General features: G+C 43.4%; 2 protein-coding genes across 2 annotated transcripts in view; one reads left to right on the forward strand and one right to left on the reverse strand.

Annotated features, from left to right (window-relative positions):
* The window catches only part of MGAM (maltase-glucoamylase), an 81,087-nt gene extending 75,745 nt beyond the window's left edge, over positions 1-5,342 (reverse strand). The window contains exon 1 of the mRNA XM_032401150.1: positions 5,251-5,342. The gene's annotated coding sequence lies outside the window, so the exon portion shown is untranslated. The remainder of the gene's footprint in view (positions 1-5,250) is intronic.
* Positions 5,343-14,917: 9,575 nt separating this feature from the next.
* On the forward strand, positions 14,918-17,175 carry TAS2R38 (taste 2 receptor member 38). Its single transcript, XM_032401285.1, has 2 exons — positions 14,918-14,923; positions 16,150-17,175. Exons 1-2 carry the CDS (start codon positions 14,918-14,920, stop codon positions 17,173-17,175), a joined length of 1,032 nt encoding a protein of 343 aa, XP_032257176.1.
* The last annotated feature ends 153 nt before the right edge of the window (positions 17,176-17,328 follow it).

The following is a 17,328-nucleotide window of genomic DNA, read 5'->3' on the forward strand; positions in this document are numbered from 1 at the left end:
CCCACCTACTGTCTAACCCCTCCAGGCCTCAGTTTCCTCCCCTGAACCACAAAGGGATCATCTCTAGAAGACAGCTATGGATGACTGTGAGCCCAACACCAGGGTGAGCAAAGGCTTCCTCATCACCTTCTGCAGCTAACTCCCGAAGTAACTTTAAATGGAAAATTTCTTCTTCTAAGTCCATCTACTCATGAGTATTCCATGCTTATGGAGCAGTTTGTAAAGTAAATTTATTAGCTCATCGAAACTCATTTGCAAGGGAATGGTTAACAACAAAAAAATCCCTGACTTCATGTGTAAATGTGAGTGAAACAGTGATGAGCTATCATAAAACCGGACTACAGGATAGAGTGTCCTTCCACTTCATTTGGTCTCTCATACACTTTGGCCCTACCCAGCACAACAAACCAAAGACCCACCCCCACTCCCACCCCATGGCTCCCCCTTTTGCATCACCACCACTCCTAAACCCCTATTTCCTGAATTGTCTGAATTTTTTTAACAAAACTAAGAAACAAAAACAAAACAAAGAAACAAAAACCCCAAAGACCCCCTTCCCTCTCACTCCCTCCCTGCCCAGCACATGGGTACTCACTGTTCTGTAACATGACATCCGAGCAATAGCCAGTTTGGAGAGTAGGAGGTCCCTTTGCCACATGAAAGCTACTATTCAGACCCTTGGTAGCCTATTCGAATGAGACCATGGCATTGATCTTGGTCTCCTTCTCTTTCCCCAACAGAAACTCTTCCTTTCCACCTCAGTGCCAGAAAATGCCCACTTGTATCTAGATAGACTTTAGCAACTAGTGAGGACCTAACTTTCTTTAAGTTTTACCAGAGAGGGGCCAGCAACAAGCCACTGCCTTCCCCCTTCCCCTGGGCACTTCAGGTCTATTTCACACATGAGGGCCAGTCCAGGTCCTGCACCTTTCCCTGCACACCCTCCTCCTCAGACTCCACCTGAACTCTCTCCCATGCCCCACAGCCCCCGGCACCCAATGCGTGCACACACCTGAGACTCTTCCCTAGAAAATAATTCTTTATCTGATCACCCAACTCATAGGGCTAGTAATAGATTTCTCAATTTCCTGACCACAGTGGATTCTCTAATTACTACCCCGCAATCACAACCCCACATACTTTCAGAAGGAATGTGCCCACAGGTTCTATTCTAACCCCTCTGCCTCCCTTCTCCCACCTCACCTCTGAATCAGAAAGAATTGCTACCCTGAATATTAACTCTTTCATTATCCTCCCCATCGCACACACACAAAGGTTTAGCTACAGCTGGGCTTATAGACCCAGCCTTGGTATAGAGGCGTGAGCACACACACACCAAAAAATAAATGAATTGAATCTTGTTTTATGTGTATATTTGTGAAATTATGTGTGCTGTTGTTTAGTTTTGTGTTTAACCAATTTCAAGGACATTCTACTAATGGAGATCGGCGCCAGTCCACACACACTTGCGCACACAAATCTACAGCCATAAATGAACACCCGGTTCACAAACATACCTCACCACCTCCTGCCGCTGTCCCCGCTCTCACTGAAGGATGGACTAGGAAGCAAAGCAAGGAGCACAGTCCACAGAGGGCAGCCACAGCCCTGGCAAGCTGTTACCATGTTATCGTTAATGGGTTTCAAATGCAAATGACTGCCCAGATTTCATTCTCCAGATCAGATCTGCTAGTTAATTAGTAATCATGGTCTTCTTCCGAGAATATCCCTAAGAACCTGGAGAAGGAAGTGACCATCCTGACTCCCTCTGACCCCTCCAGGTGCTGAATGTACCTTCAGCAGTGATCACACTCAGGTGCCTGGCAAAGGAACACAGACTGACTCAAGGTGTAGATGATAAAGAGCAAAAAATAAACCATCCCAGGGTCCCGTTGACATTTACTAGCACAATCTGCTGGTTTGTGTTTGAAGGAAATAATTTTGAAAATATTTTCAGAGTAGTTTTCTTCTTTCCTTGTCTCTAGGAGAGCGGTCCCCAAGCATTTTTGTGTGGTGGAGACCCTTTGGCAGTCTGGTGCCTCTTATGGACCTCTCTTAGAATTACATTTTTAGGGGCGCCTGGGTGGCTCAGTCATTAAGCGTCTGCCTTCGGCTCAGGTCTCGATCTCAGGGTCCTGGGATCCAGCCCCACGTCAGGCTCCCTGCTCAGCGAGGAGCCTGCTTCTCCCTCTCCCTCTGCTGGACCCCCTGCTTGTGTGTGTGTCTGTCTGTCTCTCTCTGTCAAATAAATAAATAAAAATCTAAAAAAAAAAAAAAAATTACATTTTTAAATGCATGAGACAAAATACTTAAGGATACAAAAGACCCTGAAACTAATAATACATTACATGTTAATTAACTGAATTTAAATAAAAAAATTTTTAAAGATTTAAAAAGGATACAGAGGAAACTAATTCCAATGAATTAGTTACCAGAATATTTTTAATTGCAACATAGTAATGCATGTGTTTCTTTAGTGATGTATTAGCCAACAAATCTAGCAACAGGTCTAACAGCTCCTGCAATCTCGAAATAGTAATAAGTAGAAATAGTATCTTGAGATTATCTTCAAAATATGATACAAAAGTAACCGTGGCTTCTCTTGGAACCAAATTCTTAGGTACTTCTAACACTCCTGAGGTTTGTGATCTCACTTTATACTTAAAAGACAGGCCACATTTCAGCTGGATTTTAGCAAAGAAAAAATACATATATCTTGTCCCTTGCAAGTTCACTTGCTTTCTGTCTTCTGTGTCTACTTGGGAGCCATGGAGGCCGTGCAGATATCAGAACCAGCAACGTGATGACAATACGTCCTCCTCCCCGCTCCCTAGATATCACCCTTACTTAGACTTTCATGACCCCCTGTCCCTGCTTCCAACCCCTGAAAACACAACTCTGACCACTTCTTTAACACAAGTCAATTCAATATATAGGTGTATGTGTACTATAAGCAAGCATTGTCAGAAAAGCAATAACAGCAACATCTACAGCGTGCTTCCTACGGCCTGTGCATTAGGCTAAATGACTCACATGCATGATTCCATTTCCTCCTCATCACCACACTGTGAGGTAGCAACCGTCACCCCCATTTCGCAGACTAGAAACCCTGGACACAAAAAGCAACTTGCCCGAGCGAGGTTCTATAACTAGGAAGAGGTGAAACCAGAATGCAAACTCAGGCAGTGTGGTGAAACCTGCACTTGAACATGAATGTGAGCGGTGCTTCTATAACCTCATGTTCAAGAGAAGGTAGAAGTGCAGTGACTGCCATGCAGAAGACAAGATGGCACTGACTAATGCAAAGACCACAACTGGGAGGGACAAGAAAGAAACCAAAGGCATGGATAGATGGGAGTGGGCAGAGAAGAAGGAAAGACATTGTGAGCCAAGGGATCAGCATACACAAGGCTCAGAGGTTAGAGAGAATGCGATCTGTTTTAGAAACTGCAGTGAAAAGATAGAGACAAGGGAGATGGTTGTGGGAAAGTCAGGGACACTTTTGGCAAAGCACACTGGAGGCCCATCGTGGAGACTCTAGCCAACAGGGAACCATCACAGATAAGAAACTGCCCAGAGCAGTCATAAGTGTGAAATCGATTTCTGAGCTCTCTGCCCAGGACTCAGAATGCTGGAGTATCTGTCTCTTTAATTCTTTAATCAGAATATTTAGTCTCCCCACACCTCCACACAGAACAAGTGCCAATCAGTAGGGAACTCTGGAAGCTGTACAAGCTGTCTGTCCATTGGAGTGATACAAAAGTGGGGCACTCTGCCACCCTGAGATCTCCATAGGCAGCCCCTAAAGATCAAGAGAGCAGTGCATCACCTCGCCAGTACTGATGAGAACATCTGCTGACCTTCCCTAAACAACGCTTGATTCTGGCTTCTGTTCTAAACCCGGAAACAGCCACAGTCTGTTTTTCGGGAAAAATCTCAAATTCTTCTTTCTCGTGAAGGCTGTTTTATCATTCTTGATTCTACCATTCCAATATTTTTTTCATTATTCACCAAAAAGCTTGGCTCACTGCCGTTTCTGCATATTCGGCGCAGCCTCCACCTGAAATGTCTATGTCCTCTGTCTTCCTATGTAAACCCCTCTCTTATTGCAAAGCCAAGTTTAAACTCACTTTGCCATGAAATTTCTCTAAACACTCAATTAATGTTGATGCTTCCCCTTTTCTGAACTACTAAAGTAACAGTACTTTCAAGAAGATATGGTTCTACTTTATAGATGTGCATAAAAGTTCTCCGAGGACTGCTAGCCACTCATCAAGTCCCTGCTGGCTGAGTTCCCTCAAACGCTCCAGCAGGGCCAGACCCAGGTGAGGAGCCCTTTCTGACTGCTGAGCTGAGAGGGGATGGCTGAGCACCAGTGTGTGTCTCCATCCTCTTAGCACTGAACACATTATTGGATTTTCCCTTCCTGGAATAAAATTCTACAGAAAACAAGATGCACATCTGCTTGTATTCTACTGGTGGTAGACTCCGGGTGGATAAGATAACCCTGACGGTATCCTCTATAGCCTATTAATCTGAAACAGTTGAATACAATGTTGGAATCAAGATAAGGCATCTCTTGGAGATGTGTTTCCATGCGAAACCTTCAGGTGGTGGTTTATGATCCCCCATTTGGTGTCATAGAAAGAGCATGGTGTTTGGAATCAAACTAGCCTGGGCTTGAACATCAGAGTCTCTACTTACTTGCTACAGACTTGGGCAGTCATTTAAATTTTCTGAAGCTTAGTTGCCTTCTCTGTAAATTAGAGATGATAATATGCACGACATAATATTATTTGGAGCCCAAGCTGAGTTGGTAAGTGCCTGACATCCAGGGTCAGTTTTCCAGGCTCTCCCTAACTGGTCTTTTCTGAAAATAAAGTCAAATAAAACCCAGCAAGCAGTGGCACTGGCTTAAATTCTGTTTAGAACTCTTCCTCTTATTCATCAACCACCTGGAAGAGCCTCACTAGAGGGTGGGGCTGGAGGCAGTGAACTCTTTCCTACATAGACCACTGACAGACAGCAGAGAGCAGTTTGCCTGCCACACCGAACTGATTCCCCAGGCCAGTGGGGGAAAGCCAGCTCCAGCCCAGAACCTTGTTCTGCAGGACGACACCCTCCCCTGCATGCACACATGCGCACAAGCACACTAAGGCACTCACACTCATAAGCTACATGCCGTCTACACCCTTCCTGTCACAAATCACCTCTCACAGTCGCCACAACCCACAAACTTTTAAGTTGTACCTCTTTCTTCTTATTGCAGCTGAGTTGTTTTCCTTCTTTTGTTCCAAGTGTAAGCTCTTCACAACAGAGGCTACCTGGAAAGGGGAAAGAGGAGTTGCTTGGGGTAGGAGTAATTTCTCTGCCCAGAAGCGTTCAGAGGAAAGGTTGGGGGTGGGAGGGGGAATACGATCTACCCGTACTGAGCATTACAGCATTTCCTTCCCTGGGGAAATATCTATTATTCAGCAATTTGACGCTGCCCTGCGTCCCTTCCTACCTCTTACCCCACAGACAGCAACTCGTGCACACACAGGTGTGGGTCCACGGAGAGAGTTCTTGGGGATAATACATTACCTAGTATTCACGTGTCAGTCATAAAGCGTCAATTGCATCACACTTTGTAGCTCTCAGAGCACTTTAACCTGTACTATTTCTTTAATCACTTCTCATAGGGCAGGTATTTTATCCCCAGGTAAAATTGAGGAAACAGAAACTAAGAAAGATGACTTGCTTTATAAAGGTCACTTGAGTCTTTTAATTTCTTTTTTTTTAATATTTATTTATTTATTTTATTATGTTATGTTAATCACCATACATTACATCATTAGTTTTTGATGTAGTGTTCCATGATTCATTGTTTGCATATAACAACCAGTGCTCCATTCAATACGTGCCCTCTTTAATACCCATCACCAGGCTAACCCATCCCCCCACCCCCTCCCCTCTAGAACTCTCAGATTGTTTCTCAGAGTCCATAGTCTCTCATGGTTCGTCTCCCCCTCTGAATCTCCCCCTTCATTTTTCCCTTCCTGCTATCTTTTTCTTTTTTTTTCTTTAACATATACTGTATTATTTGTTTCAGAGGTACAGGTCTGTGATTCAACAGTCTTACACAATTCACAGTGCTCACCATAGCACATACCCTCCCCAATGTCTATCACCCAGGCACCCCATCCCTCCCACCCCCTACCACTCCAGCAACCCTCAGTTTGTTTCCTGAGATTAAGAATTCCTCATATCAGTGAGGTCATATGATACATGTCTTTCTCTGTTTGACTTATTTCGCTCAGCATAATACCCTCCAGTTCCATCCATGTCATTGCAAATGGCAGGATTTCATCCTTTTGATGGCTGCATAATATTCCATTGTATATATATACCACTTCTTTATCCATTCATCTGTTGATGGACATCTTGGCTCTTTCCATAGTTTGGCTATTGTGGACATTGCTGCTATAAACATCGGGGTGCACATACCCCTTCGGATCCCTATATTTGTATCTTTGCGGTAAATACCCAGTAGTGCAATTGCTGGATCATATGGTAGCTCTATTTTCAACTTTTTGAGGAACCTCCATACTGTTTTCCAGAGTGGCTGCACCAGCTTGCATTCCCACCAACACTGTAGGAGGGTTCCCCTTTCTCCGCATACCTGCCAACATCTGTCATTTCCTGACTTGTTAATTTTAGCCATTCTGACTGGTGTGAGGTGGTATCTCATTGAAGTTTTGATTTGGATTTCCCTGATGCCAAGTGATATTGAGCACTTTTTCATGTGTCTTTTGGCCATTTGGATGTCTTCTTTGGGAAAATGTCTGTTCATGTCTTCTGCCCATTTCTTGATTGGATCATTTGTTCTTTGGGTGTTGAGCTTAAGAAGTTCTTTATAGATTTTGGATACTAGCCCTTTATCTGATATGTCATTTGCAAATATCTTCTCCCATTCTGTCCATTGTCTTTTGGTTTTGTTGACTGTTTCTTTTGCTGTGCAAAAGCTTTTTATCTTGATGAAGTCCCAATAGTTCATTTTTGCCCTTGCTTCCCTTGCCTTTGGCAATGTTTCTAGGAGAAGTTCCTGCAGCTGAGGTTGAAGAGGTTGCTGCCTGTGTTCTCCTTTAGGATTTTGATGGACTCCTGTCTCACATTGAGGTCTTTCAACCATTTGGAGTCTATTTTTGTGTGTGGTGTAAGGAAATGGTCCAGTTTCATTCCTCTGCATGTGGCTGTCCAATTTTCCCAACACCATTTGTTGAAGAGACTGTCTTTTTTCCATTGGACATTCTTTCCTGCTTTGTCGAAGATTAGTTGACCATCGAGTTAAGGATCCATTTCTGGGCTCTATATTCTGTTCCATTGATTTATGTGTCTGTTTTTGTGCCAGTACCATACTGTCTTGATGATGACAGCTTTGTAGTAGAGCTGGAAGTCCGGAATTGTGATGCCGCCAGGTTTGCTTTTCTTTTTCAACATTTTCTGGCTATTCAGGGTCTTTTCTTGTTCCATACAAATTTTAGGATTATTTGTTCTATTTCTTTGAAAAAAGTGGATGGTATTTTGATGGGGATTGCATTGAATGTGTAGATTGCTCTAATTAGCATTGACATCTTCACAATATTTGTTCTTCTAATCCATGAGCATGGAACGTTTTTCCATTTCTTTGTGTCTTCCTCAATTTCTTTCATGAGTATTTTATAGTTTTCAGAGTACAGATTCTTTGCCTCTTTGGTTTGATTTATTCCTAGGTATCTTATGGTTTTGGGTGCAATTGTAAAGGGGATCGACTCCTTAATTTCTCTTTCTTCTGTCTTGTTGTCGGTGTATAGGAACGCCACTGAAATAAAAATGGGAGGAAAACTTCCAAACTCGTTTTATGAGGCCACCATTACCTTGATCTCAAAACCAGACAAAGACCCCATCAAAAAGGAGAATTACAGACCAATATCCTTGATTAACATAGATGCAAAAATTCTCACCAAAATACTAGCCAATAGAATCCAACAGTACATTAAAAGGATTATTCACCACGACCAAGTGGGATTTATCCCTGGGCTGCAAGGTTGGTTCAACATCTGCAAATCAATCAATGTGATACAATACATTAGTAAAAGAAAGAGCAAGAACCATATGATCCTCTCAATAGATGCAGAAAAAGCACTTGACAAAGTACAGCATCCTTTCTGATCAAAACTCTTCAGAGTATAGGGATCGAGGGTACATACCTCAATATCATAAAAGCCATCTATGAAAAACCCACAGCGAATCTCATTCTCAATGGGGAAAAACTGAGAGCTTTCCCCCTAAGGTCAGGAACACGGCAGGGATGTCCACTATCACCACTGCTTTTCAACATAGTACTAGAAGTCCTAGCCACAGCAATCAGACAACAAAAAGAAATAAAAGGCATCCAAATTGGCAAAGAAGAAGTCAAACTCTCACTCTTTGCAGATGATATGATACTTTATGTGGAAAACCCAAAAGACTCCACCCCAAAACTGCTAGAACTCATACAGGAATTCAGTAAAGTGGCAGGATATAAAATCAATGCACAGAAATCGAGTCATTTAATTTCAATAGAGTAGTCCGATGTTCACGGAGTCTGAGTCGGTAAATAATTAAGTAAATACAGAATTTCTTTTTCAGATGAAATATTCCTTCATTCAATCAGCCAATTCCAAGTTCCTCTCTAACACGTCTCCCAAAGTGGACACTCTCAGATCCCATCAGTTATCAAACTCTACCACTCTCACCTTACAGCTGGCCACTTCTCTTTCAGCCCATATCTTGAACTAGATTCCCATGGTCTCCACCATGGTTCCCCTGCCCAATGCCTGGAGAACACCTTTCCACTCCTGTAAGGGAGCCCAGCATAACCCTGACCCACTGGTCCCAGGTGACTGAACCAACCCGGTCCAGTCAGATTCTCTCTCCCAGAGATTAGGATTTGGGACACATAGTCTGAATCATATTGCACCGGGTGCTAAGTCTGTGGGTCATGTCATGTTATTGAGAGAGAAATTAAAGCTTTGCTGAAAAAACTTGTTTACCCAAAAGAGGATGGAATAGGCATATAGAATGTAGCAGAAATGAGAGACCACTCAATCCAAAGCAGAGACTCGCTGCCAGTATTTTTGCTATTTCTGCGAAGGCCAAGGTGCAACTGAATTTCATCTGATACTCATGCACCTTCACCAAAATACTATCACTACTATTACTACCACCACCTCTTCTGAGACTAACCACCACCACCACCACCACCACCATCATCATTCTTTCTTCCAGTTTCTGTGCATTTCCATGCCTGGCAACCAGTCTCTGCGAGCCCTGCTACCACAGGCTCTTGGTTTTCTCCCTTTGTTCAGAGTAAATACCTTCACCAAAAATCTCTAACCACTCCCGTCGAACATATCTTTCTACTTTGTTTTGCTGGTTTTTACACCCCCTTGTAATAATCATGGGACCTTCAAATCCCCACAGAGTCTCTCTGAATTGTTTGTCATCTGCATAGAAGTGTACTTTTTAGATCAGGATATACGTAACCTAGGGTTATGTGGTGACCTGCTGAGAGGTACATCACACATTTTCTTTTTTTTTTTTTTTTAAGATTTTATTTATTTATTTGACAGAGAGAGAGTTAGCGAGAGCAGGAACACAAGCAGGGGGAGTGGGAGAGGGAGAAGCAGGCTTCCCACCAAGCAGGGAGCCCGATGCAGGGCTCGGTCCCAGGACCCTGGAATCATGACCTGAGCCGAGGGAAGACGCTTAACGACTGACCCACCCAGGCGCCCAGATCACACATTTTCTTGGAAATTCCATTTTAGTCCAAGATCATTAGAGAAGAATAAGTAATTTGGATCAATATTTTGAATGATGAAAAATGTGACAGTATAAAGTAATAGCATGCAAATTTACAAACTTTTCAACATGAAATACTAAATTTTACAGAAATTTTCCCCTGTGATAAGACGCTAATCTTATCCCCACCCAAGGGGAAAACATGTGAAAAGAATGCCACAGAAAACATCTTAAAGGCACTGACAATATCTTAGAGCCATGAACAAACTCTCTCTCTCACTGCTGCCCTCTCTCTGGCTCAGCCTCTCTCCCTATGTGCTTCCCTCTCTAGTCTGCTCTCTGGGAATCAGCATATCCACAGGATCTCCCTGTCTCTGCTGGATAGAGAACCCTCAAGGTGCCAAGGCTGCCCAGTGTTCTCCTACTTTATTGCGTCACAGAGAAACAGAACAGGACTGGTCCTCATCTAATGTCTTACAGCTCTATCAGCTTTTACTGAAAACCTCCTCTTCCTTAATTCATTTTAGTGGACAAAATGAAGCCTAAGAAGGGTCCCAGAGATCTCTCTAAAGGAATCCCTTTCCACAGCTCCCTGATGAGGGAAGTGATCTTACGTTTGTCCTTGAATCACCAGATTCCACACTGATACCAGATTCTATGTCTGGACCTGGGATGAACACCTAACCCAAAGACAGCAAGTCCTTATTTCAACCAGCCTCTTATGGAGTAGCTCACTGTGTGATCACAAGACAACTTAGATTCTCTTAGTATGAGACACAGAGAGAATTTGCAGCAGGATCAATTAGTAGTAAGAGCAAATTGTAAAGAGAGAGAATCAGAAATACGAGCTGTAGCAAGACAATCTTGAACCTCCTCTCCCCATACCAGTACCACTCTGCCCACATCCTTCTGACAACCATGAGTGGACAAAATAGACTTGAAATGCAGGAAGCAGAGACATCCTTCCTTTTATTTCCTCTCTTGCACTTCCTGTTTTCTGCCTCTCCATGACAAGCATACCCAGACAGAGTCCAGGCTGTCCTTGCCTCCGTTCCACTTCCATGCTTAGGTGGGCAAATAGATTCCCAGGGCCCTTCTTGCAGGCGGGTTATCAGCTAGTAATGGCATTCACCTTTCAGTAATGGTGGCCCAAGCCTTGCGACTTAAAACCATAAAGAGATGACCTTTCTCACAGAAGGAGAAGCCTGGAACAGAGTAGTTGCTGGCGTGACTTCAAGTACTCAAAAAATTCAGGGTGAGAGCTTTGCAATTCTCTTGGCTTTTCCCTCATAGGCGGAGCTCTAACTGTAACATTCAAGTGCTGGCTGGCATAGAAAGAAGAAAAGGCAGCAAGGGTTTTCTAAAATAGTCTACCCAATAACTTCTTGTGTTCCAAATGCCGCTCCTATCTATATGAAAGATGAGAAATGCAGTTTATTTTTAGATGGGAATATTGACATTCCCAATAACACAGGGCTTCTATTGGTAATCAAGAGTGTAGGTAATTAGCAATATCCACCATGAACAGAGTGGCAAGCTGGATGTGTGGACTCTGCCTAAGTCAACTGTGTGCTCCAATCCAACTTGCACTACACACAGCTCTGCCTTGGGACTCTTCAGGTGCTGGTCTAGCTTTTAATAAAGCAATACACCCCCTACACCCTCATTCCACTGCTGTTCTCATGTAATAGGAGTGACTGGCAGAGCTGGGTTTGGGAATTCCCGGAGCTCTTGGCTATGTGCCGTCTAAAAGCATTAACAACAGTCTTTAATTTCTAACGACAGTCTGAATCTCACTATGGTGGAGCAGTCAAGTGAATGGCAATTAACTCTCCATGCTAAGATGACATGGGTACTGAGTAAAGTGCCAGTGTCCGAGCCATGCTCCAGACTCAGGTGTGGCTCCTGCTGGGATCCTGGGAAATCCCTAATGCCCTTTTATCCCAGGGGTTCTCAAATGTTTGTGTGCATTAGAATCACTTGAATGGCTTGTCAAAACACAGATCGCTGGGGTCCACCTTCAGAGATTTGGTTCAAAAGTTCTAAGTAAGGCCCAAAAGTTTGCATCTCCCACAATTCTCTGCTGATGCTGACCTCTCTGGTCTGGTGTAATTTATAGTAAACTTGCATTACTGGAGATCTCCCAAATGAATCTTTACTCCTTGCAGCCAAAAGAAGCTGCTTAATATACCCTTTGAGTTCAGACAGAAGCCCATAGGACCAGATCGAGGACAAGATCTAATGACAAACACCATATCCCTCAGAACCCTGCCTACACTCTGGCGGCTCCAGTTGTTACTGGGTCAAATTTCACTAGTTCTTTCTTCCCTTAGGATGAGTACTTTCCTGAATGACTACACAGTAGGTTATTTAATCTTTAATCTTCAGTGCAGAAAACACATTTGAATTCCAGGAGTGAATTCATCTACATTCAAGCAGGGCCTACACACATATTCATAAGAAAGCACAAGTGATCATATCACTGCCTTGGATTTAAAGCGAATGACCAAATAAATGAACAAAAATCTAGTTGTATGTCATGTACCACGAGGAGCAAAGAATGAGTAATATATAATCCCTGCTTTTGGATAACTCAGTGTAATTGGGGATACACACTTGCAAACCAATACATATTTTGATCAATATGGTAAGTGCTATGATAGTGGTATGGACAAAATTGTGGTGTGGAAGCAAAGAAGATGTAGGAAGTCTACGGGAGGGAATCAAAGAAGGCCTCAGCCCAGATCTACTCGAAGAAATTCTGAGGAATTTCATTTATACTTATATTTATACATTGCTAATCGCTATGTTAACCTCCTGAGTAGATGGACATTTTCTTTCAGTCATCTTAACCGAGCCTACAGAGGTTCCTCCCACCCCTTTCCCTGCCAGAATAGTACTTTCCTGAGATATGAACCCACCAGACTCAACTTTTCTATCTTTCCTGAGAATGGGATGATAGTTCATCCCTCCCCTCGACCTCTACCTCTACCCTGAGGTAGTTCACAAGGACTCAACTGCCACCACCCAAAATAAACCCATTCAAATAGGACTCAGGTTGGAAAGAACGTTACCAGGCATTTTACCCAAATAAGGATATCCATTACACCCCACTCTACAGATTGGTAGCTAGACTTAGAGGAAAGAACATCAAACATGAAATCAGAATATCTGGAATTAGAAACCCAACTTCTCACTTAGTATTTTCGTTATCCTGGCAGAGATATTAAACTATTTCACCTTCCTGAAACTCCACTTTGTCAATAAAATGGAAGTAGCATTATGGTCTTTACAGAAACTGTGAGCTTAAGGGATACTTATCCTACTATAAAGTAGTAAGTGGAGTCTACAATTTCAATTTTGTAAAATACGGAGCCACATTTTCCCAAGATTAAGTAATTGTCTGGGCTGAGCCTGCCCAGTAAGCAGGTCAGGAATTCCAGGTCTCACAGTGGTCTGGCGCCCTCTGGTGGGAACTGTTAAATAATGCTAGGAGGATTCTGGGTCCCAAGCTGGTTTGAACTTCTGGGGAAATGGCAGTGATTATAGGACTCTTCCAGTTTGTTGGGGCCCATTTCTTTGTCCAATTATCTGGGAACATTGGAGATATGGGGACTCATCCTCAGCCTCCACACTTCCTGAAAGTAGGTTACCCCTTGACCAACATCTCCCCATCACCCCCCACCATACCCCTAATAACCACCATTCTACTCTCTGCTTCATGAATTCAACTTTCTAGAGTCCATATAAGAGTAGGATCATGCAGTATTTTTCTTGCTGTGACTGGATTCTTTCACTTCACATAATGTCCTCCAGGTTCATCCATATTGTTGCAAATGGCAGGATCTCCTTTTTTAAGGCTGAATGATATTCCATTATATGTATATGCCACAATTTCTTTATCCATTCATCCATTGACAGACGCTTAGGTTGTTTCCATATCTCAGCTATTGGGAATAATGCTGCAATGAACATGGGAGTGCAGATACCTCTTCGAGGTCCTGGCTTCATTTCCATTGGCTATATATCCAGAAGAGTGATTACTAGATGATGCAGTGGTCCTATAATTAACATTTACTGATCAGACATCATGTTCCAAGCACAACACCAAGCATGCTGTATGTGCCAATTCAGGTAATCCTCCCAATCCTCTGAGGTAGATGTTATTTTGATGGTCATCTCCATTTCATATGAGATAAATATGGAAGATTCAAACATTTGCCAAGGTCACACAGAGAAGTGGTAGAGCCAGGCCTCAACCTTAGAGACTCTGGTTCCAGAGGCCCCTGATTCCAGAGGCTCTGAACACAGAGCCACCCTTCCTCTAGGTGCTTTATGGAACTGTGAGCTCACTCACAGGAGCATACTGCCCAGAGCAAGACTGTGAAAAGTTAGCAAAAATGGCCAAGGAGGCACGAGGCTGAGCAAGCAGAGGAGCAGAGGTAGAAAAGCTCCACCTCTGAGAGGAAATGTTACCATAGGACAGATTGCAAACCACCCACTCAAATTCTCTTTTCCTTTCCCCATCATTCACTCCACAAAATGAGTGAATGACTGGATGAAGCATGAAAGACAACAATAAAAGAACTGGAAAAGTTAAAGCATCTGTAAGAGTGAAAAAAAAAGCACCAGATCAGGCAGAAATGTTATAAAACAACAACCGGTCTCTAAATGATCAGCTCTCCAAATCTCCATTGAGTAACTAGCCTGAATTTTTACAGAGCTTGCAGAAGGGATCATAAAATCAGCTCAGATTCCTTTAGAGATCAAGGAGAATTAGAGATGCCAGAAAGCCCAAGCACATCAAATATTTGGAAATGTTTAAAAGGGGAGAGAGCTAGACTTCAGAAATTACAGCCAAGTATGTTAGAGTATGTTATATGTTAGGATATAATGCCTTGGAATGTTAAAAACTCCTAGATATAATCCACAAGGACGCTATAGACTAGTAAATGTTTCATTTGTGGACATTTCATTCATTCAAAAATTATTTCTTGGGTCCCTGCTGTGTGTCTTCATGAAGCCTGTATTTTTAGTGGGGGATAGGTATAGGCAATGAATAACTGAACATACACAGGAATATAGACTAGGGTAACTATGATTACAAGCATCCGCGATGTGGGTAAGGGATGCCAGTCATAGGATGATCAGAAAGGTCCCTCCGATAAGGTAACTTGTGAGAAGAAAGTGGGATACCTGAGTCTGTATGGGAAAAGTAATTTGGGCAATGGGAAGGGCAAGCACACCAGTCCTGAGGTGGGAGCATGTGTGGTGAGTTCACAGAACATGAAAGAGGCCCATATGGCTGGTATGGAGTGAAGGAGGAAGCAAGTATCATGGACAACATCTAAGAAGGGACAGAGGACCTGATTAGGTATGTAAGGACTTTGCTTTTATGGTGAGAGAAATGAGAGGCCCCGAAAGGCTTGAACAGAGCAATGACATGATCTTAGTGATACTTTAGCAGGATCACTATTGTTGCTTTGCCGAAAATGGGGTAAGGCAGTGGGGAGTGGAAAGCAGAGTGAGCAGTTAAAAAGCTTCTGCAATAATCTGGGCCAGATCACCCCCTACCGCCTCCCTTCATGGCAGGTGCTGGCGTTGTTCATGGTAATGCTCCTCTTGCCAGCACAGTGCTTGGCATAATGATGATGCTTGAATGAAATCTTTAGCAAGGGCAGTCTTAACTCATGTGCTGATGCCAGGGGAGGAACCATGCATTCATCCACATTAAAAACAAAGTCTATGATAAAAGTCATGCCTCAGAGGTGATAGAAGAAGGCATGCAAATGGAAAGAGGCACCATTTCAAACCTTAGTTCATCAAGAAGATATGCTTTGCCTGCTGCCAGTTCCCTTCAAACCCATAAGCAAATCCCGCTCCCTTCTCCTACCATGCAGGTCCAGATGGGCATGCAAAACCGGACTTAGAAAACTGAGACCCTGTCTTGTTTGCATCCATGATGCTGTCCAACTGTGATCTTATCCTTCTGAGTCTCAGCCTCACCCAGCTTTTCCTGCATGGGCTGCTGTTTCTGGATGCCATCAGCTTATATACTTCCAGCGGCCCTCTGAGGAGGCTGCTGTACGGACACACCTAGGTTTATTCAAAGCTTCTGCATCACCCAAGAGAAAGAACCATCATTCCTCTGCTCTTACAATGAGCCCTAGTGTGTATCCAAGAGATATTCCAAAGCAACAATATCCCTATTGTAATTTTGCTGTCAGAAATTTTTACGCATTCACTGTGGGATAGATCTAGAGCAAGAGCCTGATGCCTTGTGAAGGAGAGGTCCTGGCTTATAATGTACACTGACCCTTCTCTGCTGGGTGGTATGTTGAGCCTTAGATTAACCAAGTGAGAAGAGACATCATATTGACCCTGACTCTTGTCATAACTGTGTCCTATGAAGTCAAGAGTGCATTTCTATTCCTTTCAGCCCTGGAGTTTGCAGTGGGGATCCTGACAAATGCCTTCATTTTCTTTATGAATTTTTGGGACGTGGTGAGGAGGCAGCCACTGAGCAACTGTGATCTTATCCTTCTGAGTCTCAGCCTCACCCAGCTTTTCCTGCATGGGCTGCTGTTTCTGGATGCCATCCAGCTTATATACTTCCAGTGGATGAAGGACCCACTGAGCCTCAGCTACCAGACCATCATCATGCTCTGGATGATCACAAACCAAGCGGGGCTCTGGCTCACCACCTGTCTCAGTCTTCTCTACTGCTCCAAGATTATCTGTTTCTCTCACACCATCCTGCTCTGCTTGGCAAGCTGGGTCTCCAGGAAGGTCCCCCAGATGCTCCTGGGTGCCATGCTTTTCTCTTCCATCTGCACTCTCCTCTGTTTGGGGGACTTTTTTAGTAAATCTGGCTTTGCATTCACAACTATGCTATTCATGAATAATACAGAACTCAATCTGCAAATTGCAAAACTCAATTTCTATCATTCCTTCATCTTCTGCACCCTGGAGTCCATTCCTCCTTTCTTACTTTTTCTGGTTTCTTCTGGGGTGCTGACTGTCTCTCTGAGGAGGCACACGAGGATAATGAAAGCCAAAACCAAGGACTCCCGTGACCCCAGCCTGGAGGCCCATATCAAAGTACTCAGATCTCTTGTCTCCTCTCTCTGCTTCTATGTGGTGTCATTCTGTGTTGCCCTCATTTCAGTGCCTTTCCTGATGCTGTGGCACAAGATCAGGGTAATGATCTGTGTAGGGATCCTAGCAGCTTGTCCCTCAATACATGCAGCAATCCTGATCTCAAGCAATGCCAAGCTAAGGAGTGCTGTGGAGACCATTCTACTCTGGGTTCAGAGCAGCCTAAAGGTAAGGGCAGACCACAGGGAGGATCCCAGAATTCCAGATCTATGTTGAGAGCAGACACGAAATGAGCTCTTCACGAATATGCCTCTGATAGTTCATAAAGCCTTCAGAAACCTATTCCAGTTTCTTCTGTAGACATAAGCGAGAGTCTCTCCACTTTGTGTCAATGAACTCACCCATAGTAGAATAAAATCATTAAAGCTC

The sequence above is a fragment of the Phoca vitulina genome, unplaced genomic scaffold (genome assembly GCF_004348235.1).
Source record: "Phoca vitulina isolate PV1807 unplaced genomic scaffold, GSC_HSeal_1.0 scaffold4, whole genome shotgun sequence".
Classification (NCBI taxonomy): domain Eukaryota; kingdom Metazoa; phylum Chordata; class Mammalia; order Carnivora; family Phocidae; genus Phoca; species Phoca vitulina.